At 37.7% G+C, this 22,363-nt stretch overlaps 1 protein-coding gene across 1 annotated transcript in view; it reads right to left on the reverse strand.

Moving 5' to 3' along the window:
- The window catches only part of wdr27 (WD repeat domain 27), an 83,852-nt gene that overhangs the window by 22,360 nt on the left and 39,129 nt on the right, over positions 1 to 22,363 (reverse strand). The window contains exons 22-23 of the mRNA XM_061910427.1: positions 13,997 to 14,099; positions 5,432 to 5,530 (exon numbers count right to left, since the gene is read on the reverse strand). Coding sequence (XP_061766411.1) covers positions 5,432 to 5,530; positions 13,997 to 14,099 — 202 coding nt within the window. The remainder of the gene's footprint in view (positions 1 to 5,431; positions 5,531 to 13,996; positions 14,100 to 22,363) is intronic.

Consider the following 22,363-nt stretch of genomic DNA (forward strand, 5'->3'; position numbering starts at 1 on the left):
AAATCTAGGAATTCACATTGGAGGAATTTTAAAGAATTTATTTGTAAATTATGGTCGAAAATAAGTATTTGGTCAACCATTCAAAGCTCTCACTGATGGAAGGACGTTTTGGCTCAAAATCTCATGATTCATGGCCACATTCATTCTTTCCTTAACACGGATCAATCGTCCTGTCCCCTGATCCGTGTTAAGTAAAGAATGAATGGGGCCATGTATCGTGAGATTTTGAGCCAAAACCTCATTCTATCAGTGAGAGCTTTGAATGCTTGACCAAACACTTATTTTCCACCATAATTTACAAATAGATTCTTTAAAATTCCAACAATGTGAATTCCTGGATTTTTTTTCACATTCTGTCTCTCACAGTTGAAGTGTCCCTATGATGAAAATTACAGACCTCTGTCATCATTTTAAGTGGGAGAACTTGCACAATCGGTGGCTGACTAAATACTTTTTTGCCCCACTGTAGGACACTGGGGTCCAAACTAGATATTTACATATCTGAGGCGTTCCTTAAGGCAACCCTTTGGTCCTCTCCTTTTTTGGCAGCTACAATTTTTTTCCCCGGAATGTAATTTACACACGTAACTAAGTTGTTGCTGTAGCTTGTTCACTTCAGATGCAGTCAGAATTCACTTGTTCAACTTCTTTAGTCATACTAGTACTGTTCCTCAATGACTCAAGGTTCCATTTCCATATTATCTTTGACTAGCTAAAACCTTAAAAAAAGCAGAGCGCTCCTGTAACTGTTATAAAATAAATACACCATAATCATATGTCTACTGTAGAGGACAATGGTTCTCCAAAATATACAAAGTAAAAATAATAGTGAAAAGTGAAATTCTTAGCTTTCGGTAAATGTGGCCCCCAAAACAACTTAGTTGAATATCCCTGGTCTGAGGGGACAATCTTTGTAACTGCAGTAGTAATGATAAGTAAGTAACACACAAAAATATATAGAGTACCTGCTGATCAACACAAACATCTAAAAAAAAAACAATACGAGAGCAGAATTATTTCTTAAGATAGGGTAAAGCATTTTTGGTAAAATATTTGAAATGACTGTCAATATGATGCAGTGTTAAATCTGTTTTAACATTTTAAAGACAATGTTGTATTCGGGCTACAAAAAATTTCAAATCGTGGAAAGGATAAATGTTTCTTAGGAGTCCCTCGAGAGGTCATCAAAAAGGATGGAAAAGTGCAAGATTTGTGGAAACGACAAGAAAAGCAGCACACACTCTAGTCCAAGAGAGCAGAGTCGAAGAATGCATAACTTTGCAGTCATCACTTTGTTAAAAGTTTGTTTGATATACTTTTTACGCCTATCATTGCCCATTCAAGTATTATCTTGATATTACTTGTACTTCTTAAACACGATTGGTACAAGTGTTTCGTAAAGCACCTAAAAAATAAAAAAAATAAAATAAGAGAAAGCAAATCTGAGCAAAACCCAAAAGAGGTAAAGGGGAACTGCACTTTTTTTTCTTAATTTTGCCTATCATTCACTTCACAATCATTTTGAGAGACAAGAACACTCTGCCTTTTTTGGGGGATTGGGGGGGGGGTCATCTTTAAGATGATAAAAACGCTTGGAAGATGCGGCTAATGAGTCACCGTTGTATCCTTCAAAGCCTTCTAAAACAACTTCAAAGCCCTCCATCAACGTTTTGTATACACACCGAAAGTATCTATATAATGTAGTAACAAGAATGTTCATAGCAATATGTAATATGTACAATATTTACCGTATCATTTTAATAATTTCCGGAACAAGATTTACGGCGCATTTATTTCTGTTACATAGCAGCGCATGTCCGACTTCTGGCAACAACCCCTTTCTGATACAAACACGCACGTCTGTTTTAATCATGGCAGATTCGGTAACAACAAACAAACAAAGACAACTTTTTTTGGGCAAATGAGAAATCACAACCTTATCTTTTTGAGCCTGAATTTATGGAAGATGATCCACTGCCGGTAAGAAGGAAGAGTGAGACGTTGTAGCAGATGGAAGCTAAGAGAGGTGAGAGTGAATCGAAGCTGCAAACGTGGAACTTTTTGTCCTCTTGTCTCTTATAGGGATTGTGAACGATAGGCAAAATTTTAAGAAAAGTGCAGTTCCCCTTTAAGCTTTCACCAAAGGCAGCAATCATATATTAAGCTATAAGCACATACACAATTTTGACTATCTATTTTGCTCAAAAAGGTTTATTATGTCTTCTTTTTCATATACTCTTTCAAATTTTCTTGTAATCACACCACAATGTTGGTATATTAGATGGACTTTTTACCTGACATGTTTCGACTGTCATCTGCAGTCTTCTTCAGAAGCGTCACCTGACCACAGTGAGGTGTTGCCTGTCAGCTGTTCTTATAGGCCTGGCCAACCAGGCAGACCTGTCAAGTCCACCTGGTTAGCTACCAATGCTCCCTCATCCCGATTGATGGTTTCCTTGAGCAGCTTCCTTAGTTTGATCGCCTCCTTAATCCATCATTTGAATTTGTTACTTCTGTCCCGATGATTTTGCTGTTGACCCAGTGCGTGATGCGGTTATTTATTTTGTAATGATCTGATATGGGTGATTTTAAGATTTCCTGTTCATATTTTAGTTTTAGGCTTCTTGTAAACCTTCCAGTTGTCTTGTTTTGCATTCTTTCTAAAGTTCTGTCTTCCTTGTGTTGAATCTCCTCTCTGTTTCTCCGATGTATGATTTTTCAAATGATTTACACAGGATTTCGTAAATTACATTGCATTTCTTGTCTTGCTGTATTTTGTATTTTGAATATAAGTAACTGTCTTGTTTTTGTGTGAGGTTTAACTGTGGTGTTTATCTTATGTTTTCTGTATTGTTTCGGTTATTCCTCTAATGCAGTGGTCCCCAACCTTTTTGTATCCGCGGACCGGTCAACGCTTAATAATATGTCCCGCGGCCCGGGACATATTTTCTTTTTCTTCTTTGTCATGAAAAAGGGACGTTTTTGTCATGAAAAAGGGAGTTTTTTGTGGTTGGTGCACTATTTGTAAGTGTATATTGTGTTTTTATGTTGATTTAATAAAAAATAAAAAATAAATAAATAAAATTATTTTTTTTATTTTTTATTTTTTTTTATAAAAAATTCTTCTGCGGCCCGGTGGTTGGGGACCACTGCTCTAATGTATGGTAACGTTATGACCTCTTTGTTCTTTATTTAATGTTTTTCTTTGGGTTTCTTTTTTGTTTTCTTTTTCTTGTTTTTCACTTGTTGTTTTTTGATGTCCCAGGTTGGATATTGGCAGTTTTTGAGTGCCTTTTTGATGTGTTTCTCTCCTTTTTTTCTATCTTGTTCTTCTGTTATGATGTTGGCCCGTTCATAGAGTGTTCTCACAACTGATAGTTTGTGTGCTGTGGGATGTTCGGTGGTCCATAATAGATATTGGTCAGTTTGTGTCGGTTTTTAAAGAACAGTAATGTTCTGACTGCCGTCATCTTTGCGGAGGATTTTCATGTCCAAAAAAGTTATGCTCCTGTTCATTTCCTCTTCATGTGTGAATTTGATGTTTCCAGTCTTGTCATTACTGTTGAAGTGGTCTGTAAAATCATGTATGTGTCCCACTTTTTTTTTCTCCAAAATGTCATCCACGTATCTACTCCAGAAGGTGGGTCTGCAGTGTATGGGTGCTGTATTGATGGCGGTGGTTTCCAGGTCTTCCATGAAGAAACTGCACATTATTCCTGATAGAGGATCTCCCATTGCAAAGCCATATCTTATCTATCTATAGTTATATTTTGATAAAGACGAACCAAAGCACGGTACTCGTAAACAGCGCGTGCAATAGCAGCAAACATGGCATCTTAGACACAAAGTTAAATCATGAAATGCATCCTTACCTGAGCAAAAACTATATGTATTTATCCGGGAGAGTCTTTTATACCAATTTCCTTGACCCAACCACACTGGTTTTCACTTCCGGGAAGATGTCACGTGTAAGAATACCAGGTATATGTTTAAGTATCTTACAGTATTCTCCATGAACCAGGAAATGGCCTATCTTAACAGTTTAGCCTTGGTGGAGTTTTGCACATGAGTGAGTTTCCTTCATATTATCAATTTTTGATGATGCAGTATTATCATGTTATCAAACAATGCTAATTTTCTGTTCAATAACAAAGAGTTGAGGTGCAATGAGGGGAAACATTATTTAAACCTTCACCTTTCAACTTGCTTTGTTTATGAAAACATTATATTGGATGAGTAGTCAATCAAGAATGTAAGCTTTACTAGCAGTACAAGTGTCGACACAATCTTTTGGAGGCGGTATAGTACCGAAAATTATTCATTAGTATGGCGGTACTATACTAATACTGGTATACCATATAACCCCATCTGTACTTAATGTACATTGTGACAAAACAATACATACAGTATTTGCAGCAAATCACATTTAAGCTGCATGCATGTTGCATGCCATTCCAAATATATAACTGCCTATGCTTACTGATTTGGCATTTCTAAAGCGTGCCAAATGAATTCAGTGCTAAACAAAGTGGTGGTAACTGGAAGTTCTCTTTTTTTAAGTATAACACAAACCGATAAGCCTGCTGTGAAGAATCTGGGTGTGATATTTGTCAACAATCTTACATTTGACAAAGAAATTAAATCTGTGGTTACAGCAGGTTTTTTTTTCCTAACGGAGGCTTTTGACAAAAGTGAACCATTTTCTGCCAAGGGCAGACCTTTAAAAAACCCCATTCATACTTTCATCAGATCAAGACTGGACTACTGCAATGCCCTCTATAGTGGACTAAATCAGTCACTCCTCCACAAGCTCCAGTTAGTACAAAATGCAGATGCTCGCCTCCTCACTAATGCTCCAAAGGGTGCCCATAATACCCCGGTTATCTTTGCTCTCCATTGGCTCCCATTATGTTTTAGAATACATTGTCTTTTGTTTTTTTAAAGCCATCATTGCTCTGGCCCCAGCATTGCTGACTGATATTTTAACTGTTCGCCACCCACCAAGGAATCTGTGCTCATATCTGCACACATCTTTGGAAGTACCCAAGACTAGAATTGAAAAATGGCATACTCGTACTTTTGCCGGATCAGCACCCAAGTTATGGAACTCCCTTCCTCCTGAGTTGCGAGCCATTACGGAGCAAGAAGCTTTTTAATCTCAACTAAAAACATGCTTGTTTAACCTGGATTTCAACAAACAATGCCATAACTGTTATTAGATATAGGAGTTTTTTTTTAAAGTGTTTTCTTATGTATGGTTTTACTTGCTTTTAACTTATTAGTCCTGTAAAGCACTTTGTGCACATTTGTGCTGTTGTAATGTGCTATATAAGTAAACCTTAATTGATTGATTGAAATTGTAACGCTGTAAAATGTATGGTCATTACGTGTTTTATATAAATAACAGATACAATTTTGAATAAATCGTCACCTGTGGTGTAGCAGGGTTGAAAGCCACACTGAGCACAGTCTCGGAGTGTCTTTGGAGTTTATGCAGGTAGCTGCTGCTCCTGATGTCGTACACGTAAGCCTGAAAGGAGGTGAAAATGGGACTGAATGAACATGCACAATATAACATTTATCACAAAATTGCACAATAAATACACTTTCTTAAGCCACAATATAATGTTTTGGTAAAAGTTACTCATACACTCACATGGCCTAAAATTAAGACCAAATGGATTAAGTTCTTAGACCCAGGCTTAGACCAATTTTATTAGAATTTTTTTATTTATTTATTTTTTTCTCACCCCGCCATTATTTACCTGTATTTCACCTTTTTTGTAAGGGCCGCCGGAAATTGGCAGACCCGTCACCGATCCTGTTCTGTTTCCTGTTTGTCTGATCTTGAATAGGATTGTGCTGAAAATTTTAATTTCCCCTCGGGGATTGATAAAGTATTTCTCATATAATCTCATCTCAAGTTCTAAAGTTTACACTAAATTATATTGTTGAGAAGATAGGAAGAAATAAGGTTAAGATAATTCTGCACAATTATTTTCCAGACCAATTATTAGATATTCACTGCAGTGATTATTATGGTTCAGCTGCCAAGTTATTGGACCCTTGCAGTGACTAGCTTAGATTGTCACTTACTAAACCCATGTGACATTGTCTGTTGTTATGGGAATAGGGCTACTATTTAAACTTCTGAAATTGGATTAAGGACCATCCTACACATTAACTGGTCACTGGTAAAATAGTGGTGAAACTACATTTTCCTCTAAGATAGGGGTGGTGTCACGGTGGCGCATGTCGACTGAAGGCCTGACCCCAGGATGCGAAGACAGAAAAGCAGTTTGCAGTTGAAAGAGTTTGATTCTATACTCAAAGAGCAAATTAACTGCCGAAACAAAAAGCCAGTGCGAGGCACGTAGCACCAGCACAGGAACTCACACACAAAAAAAGTGGCGAAGAGCAACAGGTGAACCTAAATAGACTTAATTAGAAATGGAAAACAGGCGCACCGGCAGGAGCAAAACAAAGCAAAGGTCCCAGCAAAACAAAGCGTTCCAACAGGAAGTAGAACCAAAACAAGAGCACCCGGACAGGAAACGATACAGAACATAGGAAAATAACTAACAAAGTCCAAACTGTCAAGTGGGATCATGACAGGCGAAACGGTACGTTATCATCATAGTTCGATACAGAAGGGAACAAAATAATAAACTGCTTGGCATCTGTGTTGAATGACTTTTAAATTAAATCATTCAAATGCAAATTCAACCTGCAGGCAGGAATTGCGGCAATAAGCAAAATTGGCAAATAAAAATGGAAATATAAGAGCGCAGCTTAAATATAAGCCACACTCACTTAATTTTTGGACAAATTTTATTTTGCAAACATATTGGCTATACAGGTCTATAAGCCACAGGAAACATGAAATACTTATGTGGATGCTTGTGTTCATTCACAGATTTAACAAAAGTCATAGCCTATAACATAACACTACCATATATATAATTATACGCAGTGTTTGTCCTTCTTCTACTTAAACTGCTGTAGTCATTTTATTCGTGGTATAGCAGTCCGACCTTTTGGGGGTCCCTTGGTGGTGATGGACTTCTTTCGTTTGGCGGCTGTTTCCTTTTTTGATGGCCTAGTCGATCGCCTTCGGCTTTGGGGCAGCGTTGTGTAAATTTTGTTGTTTACATAACACACGGGATAGCTTACGGAATGATTTCGTCAGTATATTTGATTTATCGTGAACAATATTATTGGTCTATCGTGACCAGTTAGGAAATTTAATTTGTCGGATATGATGAGACCATGAGATCATAAACCCGTAAAAATCCATACATTAGCCACAGCATTGTATAAAGCGCAGTGAGGGGAAATGCAGAAGCGTATACCCTGGAAATTATTATTATTATCCACATTTACTCACAAAACCTTGGCCTAAGAGGAGCATCGCAACACCGAATGTACACTTACTGTGCCTCACCTGAAATGTTTACCAAGTGGGAAATTTCAATTTGAATACTGAATACATGTACTTGTTACACCCCTACTGGTAGACTATATGACAGGGCTATTCAACTGGAATGACACCATACCAACCTGAGTTCAGTTCGAAACCTCGGAGACAAAGATTTTTGAAGTAAATTCTGAAAAACACCATTGTGCTCCTATTGTATAGAGCAGGGGTCACCAACCTTTTTGAAACCAAGAGCCACTTCTAGAGTACTGACTCATGCGAAGGTCTACCAGTTTGATACACACTTAAATAAATTGCCAGAAATAGCCAATTTGCTCAATTTACCTTTAATAAATAAATCTATATACATATAATAAAAACATGCATATTTCTGTCTGTCTTTCAGTCGTACATTTTTTTTCCTTTCAAGGAAGGTTTTTTGTAGAGAATAAATGATTTAAAAAAACACTTAATTGAACGGTTTAAAAGAGGAGAAAACACGAAAAAAATTTAAATTAAATTTTGAAACATAGTTTATCTTTAATTTCGACTCTTTAAAATTCAAAATTCAACCGAAAAAAAAAAGAAAAACCAGCTAATTCGAATCTTTTTGAAAAAATTTAAAAAATAATTTACAAAACATCATTAGTAATTTTTCCTGATTAAGATTAATTTTAGGATTTTGATGACATGTTTTAAATAGGTTAAAATCCAATCTGCACTTTGTTAGAATATATAACAAATTGGACCAAGCTATATGTCTAACAAAGACAAATCATTATTTCTTCTAGATTTTCCAGAACAAAAATTTTAAAATAAATTCAAAAGACTTTGAAATACGATTTAAATTTAGATTCTACAGCAATTCGAGATTTGCCAGATATTTTTTTGGAATCTTAATCATAATAAGTTTGAAGAAATATTTCACAAATATTCTTTGTCGAAAAAACAAAAGCTAAAATGAAGAATTAAATTATAATGTATTTATTATTCTGTACAGTAAAAAAAATAAATACTTGAACATTGGTTTAAATTGTCAGCAAAGAAGAGGAAGGAATTTAAAATGTAAAAAGGTATATGTGTTTAAAAATCCTACAATCAATTTTTAAGGTTGTATTTTTTCTCTATAATTGTCTTTCTGAAATTTATAAGAAGCAAAGTAAAAAAATAAATGAATTTATTTAAACAAGTGCAGACCAAGTCTTTAAAATATTTTCTTGGATTTTCAAATTCTATTTGAGTTTTGTCTCTCTTAGAATTAAAAATGTCGAGCAAAGCGAGACCAGCTTGCTAGTAAAGAGATAGAATTTAAAAAATAGAAGCAGCTCACTGGTGAGTGCTGCTATTTGAGCTATTTTTAGAACAGGCCAGCAGGCGCCTCATCTGGTCCTTACGGGCGACCTGGTGCCCGCGGGCACCGCGTTGCTGACCACTGGTATAGAGGAACTTGGGCTACTAAAAACACATTGGCAGATCCTTGCATAGACATTTTAGGGTCCAAATCAAATTTGCATAACTGTGATGTTACCCAAGGCAACCCTTTTAAGTCTTCTTCTTTTTGGCAGAGTCACATTTCTTTCGTGATGCAATTTATGTATCTTTATGTATCTTAGGTGTTGCAGTGGCGTGTTTATTTCAGATGTCAGCCGGTAGTCATTTGTTCAACTTCTTTAGTTATATATACTTAGACTTAGACAAACTTTATTGATCCACAAGGGAAATTGGTCCACACAGTAGTTCAGTTTTAAAGGATGGAAAGGGTAAGGATGGAATGGATAATGCAGGTATTAAGTTGACAAAAAATGTACTATATATTACTAGTAGTGTTCCTCAAGGTTCCAATTTAGGTGCTCTGTTTTATGTAAGGACAATGAGAATTAAATATAGCTTTGAGAAAAATACTTATAAGTAATGTTATGGGGGCCCTGCGATGAGGTAGCGACTTGTCCAGGGTGTACGCCGCCTTCCGCCCAATTGTAGCTGAGATAGGCACCAGTGCCCCCCGTGACCACAAAGGGAATAAGCGGTAGTAATTGGATGGATGGATGGAATGTTATGGGGCGTATATTGAAAAATGGACTCAGGTACAATGGGAAAGTGTCATGTAGTTTGACGAGTCCAGTTTGTATAGAGTAATGCAATAAAGGGCAAATCATCACACAGCAAGAAGATGACAACACAAGGATCTGTCTTGTTCCCCCATTAGTCAATTGTGTAATTAGTTCCAATGCACCAAATGCCATGTACAGCTTTTTAGAAGCTCTTACATTCAACAGTGTGGTATGAGGGACCTGAATGTGTGATATCAACTGCAAACCTTTTTTTATGTCCCTGGCTGCAATCATCAAGCTTTAAGAGCCATTTGCTTGATAAAAACAGATGTGGAGATGGACAGACTTTCTTTACCAGACAGCGATTCATCAGATTCCTGCAGCTGTTTTGTATTTAAATTGGACTTCCAGAAAACATACTTAAAAGTGAGGCAAATGGTCCATGGGTAAAAATGCTTCCTCTCTGATGTGTGTGTGTGCGTGGCGGGAACTTTTTGTCAAATCGGTGTAACATGTAACCTCAGATGTCTTCATTCATATCAGTGGTTTTCTATTATTTTCTGTCATGCCACCACCATGCACGGCTGCCACTGAACTGGGAACTTCTGCATTGTGCAAGTATTAATAAGAAAATACACTCCTTAATGAAAGCTCCAACCCAACTCCTGCCATTTGAGAAGTACACATTTATATGACGGTAATCTGTTTTTAAATGAACATTGTTTTATGAGAAAAAATATGGGATTCACCTCCTAAAAGTTGAATAAGTCTATATTTTCCTAGAATATATACAATATCCATATCAAGAAGATAGGTGTAAGATGGCAGGGATATTATAATTTCACTATTGTTTAGCCTTCTGGAATAATAACATTTCAGATATCCTCAAATGTTTGCACCCTCCTGAGTCCAGCAATGTGTCAATACGTGCATATTTCATTCCTCTGTTTTTTACTTATAAAAACAGCATTAAGAAGCAGTCGGACATTTTCCAAAAGATGTAAAAGTCACTGTCTGGAAAATCTATTTAACAGCGCTATTTCAACATGACTGTAGAAGTGAACTTTGGAAAAAGGTCTGAGTCTAATTAAAAATGTCTGAGTGAAAAAAAAAATCCTTGCTGTACTCCTTTATCGGGCAAAGAACCATAAAGTAGGAGTTCTAAATAGACCGTGAATGCCTGAAAGTAGGAGACATTGGAATCTCTCGATTTTTCCCAACTGATCAGAAAAAAAGCCAAGACTTTTGTTTTGATGTATCATTCGAGTGACATATACATTTTAGAATGTGTTTTTAAGTTATGGTACCTGTATGTATCCTAAAAGGCAACTGCCATTTTTTTTAATAATCCTAAATTCCTATGTAAGACAAAAACTCACGTCTCTCTTAGGTGCCTTCTAAATAGTGAAAAACTGCTAGCAGGAGGTGGCTATTTGGATTCACAGACCTCAACTTTTAAAGTGCTATAAAATAATAATAGTAAAATATAAAATAAGATTTTAAAAAAGGCCATCAACGTTGCATTTACATGCCGTGACCTGCATACTAACCAAGCAATAACGACATTGTTATTGTAATACCGATAATGGTGGAACTATTTATCTACCGTCGCCTTGCTCACACTACTCCTCCGACCACTTGCGAGTTGGGAATTGTCATAAATGAAGAGCTGTTTTTGCCTCTGCTGTATCATATTTGAATTAGGAAAAGTTAATGAAAGGTTATAAATTATGCATCTCACCTGTATAGTAGAAGGTTACGGCACCATGCTGAGAATTTGGTCAACTTTGAAATTTCCACGTGCTCCCCATAAATAGAACGCAGTCTAAGACTATCCTGCAACATCTCTCGGAAGCATTTTTTTTTCTCTCAGTAGTGCTACATGATAACGCTTCCAAGGATCCCCAGAAGTCCGTCAGTAGAGGTTGCAGACACAGAAAGTACTCTGCATAGTAACAAACGCTACCATTGCTATGTGCTCTGTGAAATTAATGCTCCCAGGTAAAAAGTTACAATAATGCTTAAAATGACCAAAATACTGTAATTATTACATGTTATCATGAAGTGAAGTGAAGTGAATTATATTTATATAGCGCTTTTCTCTAGCGACTCAAAGCGCTTTACATAGTGAAACCCAATATCTAAGTTACATTTAAACCAGTGTGGGTGGCACTGGGAGCAGGTGGGTAAAGTGTCTTGCCCAAGGACACAACGGCATTGACTAGGATGGCGGAAGCGGGAATCGAACCTGCAACCCTCAAGTTGCTGGCACGGCCGCTCTACCAACCGAGCTAAACCGCCCCGGTTATATATAATATATATATATAATGTGCCATTATATATATACATACAGCATATATTAAAATGGAGTGGAAGGTTTTTGGATGTTTTTTTACAGTCTTTTACAGCCGGTTAACAGATTAATCTACTCAATGGCCCAGTAGTTAGAGTGTCCACCCTGAGATTGGTAGGTTGTGAATTCAAACCCCAGCCGAGTCATACCAAAAACTTTAAAAATGGGACCCATTACCTCCCTGCTTTGCACTCAGGTTGGAATTGGGGGTTGAATCACTGATCCCCTCACCTTCCACCTGAAGGGTGATGGGTCAAATGCAAAGAATAATTTTGCCACACTTTGTGTACGTGTGTGTGTGTGTGTGTGTGTGTGTGTGTGTGTGTGTGAGACAATCATTGGTACTTTAAAGGCCTACTGAAACCCAATACTACCCACCATGCAGTCTGATAGTTTATACATCAATGATGAAATATTAACATTGCAACACATGCCAATACGGCTTTTTTAGTTTACTAAATTACAATTTTAAATTTCCCGGGAGTTTCGTCTTGAAAACGTCGTGTAATGATGACGTGTACGCGTGACGTCACGGGTTTTAGGAAGTATGAGCGCTGTGCACACGCACAGGTAAAAGTCGTCTGCTTTAACGGCATAATTACACAGTATTTTGGACATCTGTGTTGCTGAATGCTTTGCAATTTGTTCAATTAATATTGGAGAAGTCACAGTAGAAAGATGGAGTTGGGAAGCTTTAGCCTTTAGCCACACAAACACACAGTGATTACTTGTTTAAAATTCCCGGAGTTGAAAATTTACTATGGATCAGAGCGCGGTCAAGGGAACATGAATCCAGACCAAATGTCAACCAGCAGGTTTCAGTGAGAAAATTGTGGTTAAAAAGTCAGTTCTTACCGGATAAAAGCTGAGCTTGTGCCGTCCATAGCTGCCGTCGACTCCCCTGAGACACTGCTCGTCAACACTCGGCCGTGGACACACCCCTCTGACTATCAGGTAATATTAAACTCACTAAAACACTAGCAACACAATAGAAAGATAAGGGGTTTCCCAGAATTATCCTAGTAACTGTGTTTAAAAACATCGAAATACGTCCCAATGCATGCGCGTTTTTTTTTTTAACTCTTTTTTTTTTTTTCTAGTCCGTCGCTACAATATCTTCAAACACGAATCTTTCATCCTCGCTCAAATTAATGGGGAAATTCATCAACATGTGACGTCATCGTCTGCGACTTCCGGTAAAGGAAGGCTTTTTCAGGAAGTACCAAAAGTGGCAAACTTTATCGTCGATTTTCTCTACTAAATCCTTTCAGCAAAAATACGGCAATATCGCGAAATGATCAAGTATGACACATAGAATGGACCTGCTATTCCCGTTTGAATAAGGAAATCTCATTTCAGTAGGCCTTTAACTTTACCTGCTTTGTTAATTGCCTCTTACTAGCCATTTTGCACAGAAAAAGGTAAAGACGTGTGTTCTTGTCTCTCATAGCGATTGCAGATGGGCAAAATTCCCCCAAACTGTGCTGTTTTCCTTAAAGGTCGCAGGAAATATATGTGGGCATATGTGGAATTTGCATGTCATCCCCATTTCTGCATGCCTGAATCCTCCAACATTCCATAATATGCATGTTGGGTAATGGGAGACTAAATTGTCCAAACATGCGAGTGTTTGTGTGAATGCTTGTTTGTATATGCAGTAGTGTCCTGTGATATGCTGGCGAACAGTCCAGGGTGTAACCCGCCTTTCACCACAGTCAGCCGTGGCCCCAATGAGAACAAGTGATACAGGAAAAATAAATGACTTAATAATGGTATGTACTTTAATGTAGTATTTAGTGTTTTTGAATGTCCAAGTACTTCATACCAAATACCTAATGGAGGAGATTCAAATTTGCTTTTAGCAAATTCTGTGTTAAATTAACCACAGCAAGGATGCTTCTTGTGCATTCCTTTACCTCAAATAGCATGAAGTGTCATTTGTCTAATCTTATATTGGCCAAGATTTAGATCTATTTATGTATTATATGACATGTTGCGAAAACATCAAAACCGCACACTGATGACACAAGTCCTAATCACCCTGTAAATCACAGCGTATATCCAGAAGCTGCATCGAGTTGTTATTCACAAACACTTATGTCAGCCAATTTTCGCACACTATTCATTCGTCAATGTGCGTTCTCCGTAGGAAAAATGTACGTGTTTCAAACTTACACAGTTGTCCTCAGAGCCGCTGGCTATGAATCGACCACACGGGGAAAACGTGGAAGAGCAGGGATGGCAGCGGTTGACGTGGTTTTCGTAACGGCGCACGCACCTGAAGACAAAATGCATATGGTGAGAAGGTATTTATAAAAAGTGCTCACATTCTGCTCATGTCTCTGGTGGGATCAAATGTGTACATTTAATGCCTCGTGGAAGTGGGCTATAAACATCTGCACAAACGCTAAGTGCTACACACCAATTCTTTTAATGTTTTACAAACATGTACATCCGTGGAGAAAGAGAAGAAGTTGAGCATGGCTCAAGTAAAACAGAGAAGAGGAGGCAGTAGATGACGAATGGCCGCCTCTCGCCACACGCTGAGCTCTTGGGTTTGCATTGCAGCAGCATGAAATGTCTTTACGATGCCACTGACAGCTCGCTGAGCAAAGGTCTCTATATGAGCTGAATAGTTGGCAGATGCAAGGCTTAACAGGATCTGGTGAGAACATGTCTTTGACATTTGTCAGCCAAGCAAGCTAAAAGTAGGTCAGGGACATATTTCCTGTTAGAAAGTGTGAGTGAGTCGGGGGAGATAAGGAGAATGAAATACACACTGACACATCTTTTTAGGAGACAAATTCAAAGATTTTGAAGTGTTGAGTTGTGTCAATGAGGTCGACTCAGGCAAGTTCTATCATGTCATTTATATGAGGTCACAGTTCCTGTCTCATTCTTGCAAACTTCCCTGGAATGCCCTCAGGACATCTCTGTTCCAAAACTGGACTATTTGGTGGTTCAATGTCAGCATCTCTATGGTCTGCTTTTTCTCATTCTGACCATTGGAACATTTACTGTAACATAATTAAGTGACAACGGGGTTTAATTACCTTAGGTTAAAGGGTCAAACGCCCCCTTAAATATTAATATTCAACAGAAATTAGAAGAAAGAGTGTTGCAATCACTATTCCAAGTTCTAAGTTTGGAACATTGATCTAAGTCAGGTTCAATATCCTACAAAACCAACACTCTTGTTTTGATGTCAAAATACAATAATAACAGGAAATTATAGATTTTTATATTCACCAAAGTCAGCCCCTTTGTGTCAAAAGCATTCATGATGAATAATACACTGACCACAAATTGGTTAAGAAAAATTACACAATAAATGTCTACAGATGTGGAGCATCAAATCCATTTAGACTAGGATGTCCAAACCTTTGTCACCAAGTGCTGCATAGGGACATAAATAAAAACACACTTTGAGAATCTTCATCTTCAGTTTATTCAAGAGGATTAAATAATCCAATTTATTTACAGTTGCGGCATAGCTCGGTTGGTAGAGTGGCCGTGCCAGCAACTTGAGGGTTGCAGGTTCGATTTCCGCTTGTGCCATCCTAGTTACTGCTGTTGTGTCCTTGGGCAAGACACTTTACCCTCCTGCTCCCAGTACCACCCACACTGGTTTAAATGTAACTTAGATATTGGGTGTCACTATGTAAAGCGCTTTGAGTCACTTGAGAAAAAGCGCTATGTAAATATAATTCACTAATTCACTAAAGATATGCTGATAAATTGGAATATTTTTTTAAAAAGTTGAACTTTGTGGTATTGGTGGTGAAAAAAGTGGGACATCTTAATTGGTAACATTCAACGTTACAACTAGAAATCTCCCGATCAACATTTTTGGCCTATGATCCCATGCAATTTGGAGTCCCAATCAGATACCCGGGCAGTAGATAAAAACATAACAACACACAAAAAGCTTATTCTATTATTTTTACAATTTACAAAAATGTTTGTAACTCATACAATGTATAAAATGTGGTATAAAATACTAAGTGCGATTTTTTTTTTTTTAAGTGGCTAGTGCACAACAACAAGAAAATCAAAAACTATGATTTTGCTCCAATGCCTTCCTGTATCCAGAGACTTACTCTCTGACTTTGAAAACAATAACTAAACTACATGATTTGGAATATAAAAAGCAAGTACCGAAAAAAATACCGATCTTTAATCACTTTAGTATCACTTCTATAATGATATTATACTACGTATCGATAGTATCGAGATCTGGGTCGATCTCTCCATTGGAGCTTTAGCGCTTAGCTTCTTTAGTCGTCCTGCTCGGTGCGTGTAGCATTCTTAGTCATTCCTTTTCCTCTCATCCTCCGGTGATGATCTTACTTGGAAAAAACGTAGTTTATTTACCGCCATGGTGGTGAGGATTAGGATCTTAGAGGCGAATTTGCGAACAATGGTTTGTTGCAGCTTGCTCTCAAATTCCAGCCAGTGTTCTGGCAAGACATGCTCCCTCTTGGAATTCACACAACTCATTCATGTGTGTAACAAGAAATCCAGAAATGTAATTGTGTCTCCCTGGGCATGCATGCCCTTTGAAGGAATCTTTCACGTAAGTACAATTTTAGCCATGTAAACCCTGGGACACGGTTGCAGTAAAAGTGGGCTGGCCTTGTTAGCTCATCAGCCAATCAGTTAAGAAAGGCAAATATCTGATGCCATGATCAGGATAAGGACAGCTCTAATTATACATTGCTCTTGTGACATTTTAGATGTTTTTTACTTTTTCTTTAAACGCGTTTTGAAATGTTTGGATGTGACATGTGTTTAATAAAAAAAATAGATGCTGGTAACATATGGCCCCTGGGCTGGACTTGGACATCTATTGACTTATATGTTAGATGACATTTACAAATTACTGTATTCTTGGCTGTACAACACAGAAAAAAACATGCTACGAATGTGTATGCCAACCTGTTGCACACATTTGTATTTACTCAAAAATATTATTTTCCAAGTAAAGACATACAGTACACCTACTATGTGTTAAAGCACTTCACAAAAAACTAAGGCTGTCAAATCGATTTAACTTCTGCAATTAATCACAGGACATTATTTCATTAATCATGTGTAAACACAGACTACTCAGACAATTTATTTTAAGTGCACCATTAACTTAACGTTCCCTGTTAGGCGGAATAGGTTGTTATGTGGTTAGTGATCAGGTAAATGCATATGTCACTGCAAAGATGAGTGTCAAGACTCCAACTGGTAAACTTGCTGGGAAATTTTGCATCAAAATACACCACGACTTAACTTTTGATAATACTGTTGGTAGGGGTGTACTGATCTGATATTGATATTGGATATCAGCCTACCTGCACTGCTATCAGACAGACACTGAGTATAGGATTATATCGGCTCGCATGTAAAATGTGTGATGAATCTTCGATAAAAGCAGTACTGTTGCAAGTCTATTTGCAGCCAGTTACCATCTAAATGTCCTACAATAAACAGAAAATGTTGGTATTTTCTTGTATTTTAGTCATGTCATTTACAAAAGTAATCGTGGAAGGCTGTCGACAGTGCTCTACCATGAATTGATTAACGTGGACCCCGACTTAAACAAGTTGAGAAACTTATTCGGGTTTTACCATTTAGTGATCAATTGTACGGAATATGTACTGAACTGTGCAATCTACTAATAAAAGTTTCAATCAATCAATCATCAATCAATGGGTAGTAACAAGCGACATGTAGCTAAACTACGAAGCTTAACTACATTTTCCAGTAGCTAGGTGGCAGCATAGGTACTTTTTAAACAAGTAACTTTTCCTGTAGCTTGGCTACTTTTACACCCATGTAGCTATGTAGCTTACATTAGGCTACAAGCTACAAAGAGAGAAAATGGACTGCGAATCCAGGCCCAAAAAAAATAATATGGAGAAACCTGGATTATTGAGAACATACATAAGGAGAAAAGTCATAATGATTGGTTTGTGTTCGTCTGATGAGTCACAATTGGCTGAGGTTAGAGTGAACCATTACGGACTGGCCAATCAGAGGCAAAATAAGGCAGGTCATCGAAACCAGGACGCAAAATCATATCAGTAACGCACTCATGTCACATGACGATGAGTCGGAGGCAGAGGGACGCTTCCAGCTGACCACTCGGAAAAGAAAATACATACTTGAAATTTGCAGAGAGATTCTCTCCCGAAGACTAATGAAGATGACGAGCAGGAAACCCACAATAATGTGTGTCCTTGGCCATATTCACACAAATGCATGCATCTATAGATAGATGCTTTTTTTTTCTTACTCTTGGCAGAGAAAATTAATAACATTGTAGAGGTAGGCCAAAAAAAAAAAAAAGCAAACAAAACACTTACAGTGGGGTGTTTGCTATGCAAACAAAACACTTACAGTGGGGTGAGGGGACCCCGAGAGATAGTTGTAGGGTGTCCCCAGCTAAATGACAGATAGTTAATAGTAATGGACCCGTATTGGGTCCATTTGTACACTCTGTTACATTAACATTGATATTATAAATGTGGGCCTATAGATAACGCTACTTTTGTCGTGTAGTTTGTAGTGTAGCTTGCTACAATTTTCCATGGATAGCTTCCCCTGTAGCTTAGCTACATTTAATCGAGTGTAACTTGTAGCTTAGCTTACTACATTTTCCAAGCAGCTTGCCCATCACTAGCTGTCGGCTACTAGGAGCTAGCAGCTACACAACAGCTAAGCACAAAATAGCTAATACGCTAGACATATGTAATAAATGTCTTTAAGTAAAAAAAACTAAAAATGTCTAAAAGACCACATTTGTCAAGATAAACAAGTATCAAATATTTACAGTTGCAAATTACTTACATAGACAAAGTTACAAGGGCAGAAGCGTACAAAAAATGTGTCCACATCATTTAACTTACTGAGTCATGAGCTTAACTTAATTAATTAATGTGGCCATTAGATGTCACCAAAGAACAATCAACACTTTTCTTAAATCTAATGACATAAGTCAATTCCACACGGTGAATGATAATAGTTCAGTGTTTTTCATTTCCACCATTGTTCTCTGACTAATTTTACTTGATCGAACCTTTTCTAACATTCTACACTAAAAAATAATAAAAGTTTGTATAAATCCTGCTGATATCGTATCGAATCAGTATTGATATCTGCCAGTATTCAAGGTTCCGATACAGGTATTTTAACGGAAGTGAAAAAGTTGTCTCGAGACACTCCTAACTATTAGCAAGTTTTGATCAAGTGAATACAGTGTATTAAAGTAAAAAATAACAAAAATGTTCCTGTATGACATTCCGACAGTAAAATTCCATTCATCCATTTTCTACCGCTTGTCCCTTTCGGAGTCGCTGGAGCCTATCTCAGCTGCATTCGGGCGGTAGGCGGGGTACACCCTGGACAAGTCGCCACCTCATCACAGGCCCAACACAGATAGACAGACAACATACACACTCACATTCACACACAAGAGCCAATTTAGTGTTGCCAATCAGCCTATCCCCAGGTGCATGTTTTTGGAGGTGGGAGGAAGCCGGAGTACCCAGAGGGAACCTACGTAGTCACGGGGAGAACATGCAAGCTCCACACAGAAAGATCTCGAGCGCAGGATTGAACCCAGGACCTACTTATTGTAAGGCAGACACACTTACTCATGTTTCACCGTGCTGCTAGTAAAATTCCATTTGTGGCTTTTTAAAAAAAGTTAATACAAGTTATGTAAGTGAGTAAAAAACTGTCATTAATTGTGATTCATCAAAATTCAAAAGTGTGATTAATCTTATTTTAAAAAATATAATTGTTTGACAGCACTACAAAAAAATCATTAGATTTTTTTTTTCTTTTTGTGAGTGTACAAACATGTTATAAGTATTAACTAAGTAGATCAAAGTAGCTGAAGAGATTGATTTCAAATCAAAAACATATTTTGATATGTTGTCACTGCAAGCATGGTAACAAATCAGACCCTTAAAAGAGACCACACTTTTAAAGCAGAGTGGGTCCAGCTTAGTTAGAACCTATGCCTTGACAAAGCTGCAAAACGGCCTAACAAAAAAATCAGCACTTGAAGGATCTCCCTCTGAACATCGAGTAGCACCATCCACTAATATGTGCTGGCATTACGTCAAGTCCGACAAGCGAAAGGTATTTCCCAGCACTGAGACGCAGTTAGCTTCAAATAGAGAAAACAGATGTTTACAGATGAAACTGGGAATTACAGTGACATATTATATCTGTGACAACATGTCAAGTAATCGGCAGCTAGTAAAAGCTGATCAGATTGGAAAAACAGGAGTGCAGCGGCACTATTGGGAGTAACGTTTTAAATCTGAATCATTCTTCAGACTTTGACCTCAGTGAATTGCTTTTCCACTTGGTAAAAGAACAAGACTAACATTTGCTCTTCACATGTTAGGTGTAAAATATGAGTGACCTCTTATTGATACTGGAGCATATGATTGATGAAAAAATGAGTCTGCAAAATGAGAAGAAGTGCTGAAAAGTGCTGACACAACCTGCCATCGCAACACCGACAATAGACAGTTGGCGCAAAAACACTCAGTTTTTGTGGGTCAGAATGTGGATCAAATGTTTTGACTAAAGGAAGAGATACTTGGCTTGGAGTCCCCCTACACGTGCATGCACGCACGCACATATACACACACACACTTGGTGCTGTGTGAGTGATGACTGTGCGATATTTGAGTGATGACTAGCAGACAGCACTTGAGGGTCTAATCCTCATGAGTGGCGGCCCTGGCATCCACCTGAGTATTCAGTGTCAAGTATTAAGGTAAGTGGCAGGCTGCCTTTAAAATATATTGTTGCAGTTTAATCATGCAAACATGCCAAGCCCCCAAAAGCTGAATGGAATTAGCCTTTCTATTGGATAATTACAGCAGCAACATATTGTTGAACTGATAAGAGTGAGTAGCTTCTCAATCATTCCCCCATCAAAAAAAACAAACCATGTCAAAAACAACTTGGGAGATTGCTGAATTGCCTCTAAAACTGGGTTAAGAAGTGTCAAATGAATTATTCAATAGTGGTAGACCATCATTTTGTGGGAAGATAAGTGGTTGGAAAACCATCTTGAGAGCTCATTTCAGTACTTGGTGAGATCAGATGGTAGAAAATCAACAGCTAAGTTTAGTAGAAGAGAGTAAGAGCATAATGCGAAGAGAACTCAAGGGAATCGAGGCGAAGCAGCCATGTAGCCTTAACAAAACAGCTTATCGCTGAAACAAATTGGGGGAGAAAGGGTTGAGTTGGCTAGGAAGGGTAGACATTGGACTCTGGAGCAATGGAAAAGTGTCTTGTGGTCAATTTGTACCCTGTTCCAGACTCATAGTGGGTACATAAGGGAACAAAGAGTCCAATGAAGTAATGCAGTATTCATATCCATAGTGCCTACCGCAGGGCTATTGAACTAAATTGTTCCGGTGGCCACATTTCCAGAAAATTAAGGAACCGGACATCTCCCTTCACTATTATTCTTATTTTGACAACAATCATTCTCCGTAGTGGACATTTATTGATCTATTCCTTTTGTCGAACTTTCGCATAATTTTTTTTTAAATAGCCGGTTTCTTTCTGCCACAATACCCACTAAGAATTGAAACAAGTACATCTGGCTTACAAAATCAGTATACTAACACTGCAAAAAATAGTTTTAAATTGTATTTAATTTGTTGAAACAATGTTACATTCTTTCCCATGTAGTAAACTGAACACTGGGTCCGGTGTGGTGTCTTACCTGGGAAAATTTGGCCCTCAAGATGACAGTGGATTAACCCAGGCCCGCAGTACAAAATTTAGAAAGTTTTCTGAACTGGGTGAGTTTAAAGTTGGTCAATCAAAAAAAGATCAGCTGACTACTGGTATATACTGATGGACAGTGTGCCATACATGTGTCTCAGTCAAGTTAAAAAGTGACAAGAAACTCTGTAAGTAACAGAGGAAACAAAATTAAGATTGAGTTTCGCCACATAGAATGAGAGTGTGATATTTGCAAATGTTCCATACATTGGTTTTCTCCTCAAAGCTTTTTGGTTTAATACAAAACAAAATATAATTACTGAAAATTGGAGATACTTCCAAGGTATACTAAATATATACTGCTGTATGTCTTCTCACTTTTGAGGGATGTTGTTGTTTGCACAATAATAGCTGTGTGTTGAAAAATTCTTGTACAATGCTCTGAGGCTGCATGAGAATTGCTAGAACTGTGAAACTGTGGGTCGTTGATGGAAAAATACATTTCAACATGTTCTGTGACATACATGTGATGTAAATTGGGGAGCAGGACAATTTTACAATATAATCGAGAATGCAAAAAATACAACTGTCTTCGACTGAGGATTTTCACAACCAAATCTGATTTGTTAGATTTTGCCCTTAGTCGACGATCAATTAATCTACAAAGTTTTTTAAGAGATATACACAGATGATGGTATGTAGTAATGTATACTGCCTGGTCACTTGGTGTCAGTAATGTCACAATGAATGTCCATCCAGCCATTTTCTACCGCTTGTCCATTTTGGGGT

This window comes from Nerophis ophidion, linkage group LG09 (genome assembly GCF_033978795.1).
Source record: "Nerophis ophidion isolate RoL-2023_Sa linkage group LG09, RoL_Noph_v1.0, whole genome shotgun sequence".
Classification (NCBI taxonomy): Eukaryota; Metazoa; Chordata; class Actinopteri; order Syngnathiformes; family Syngnathidae; genus Nerophis; species Nerophis ophidion.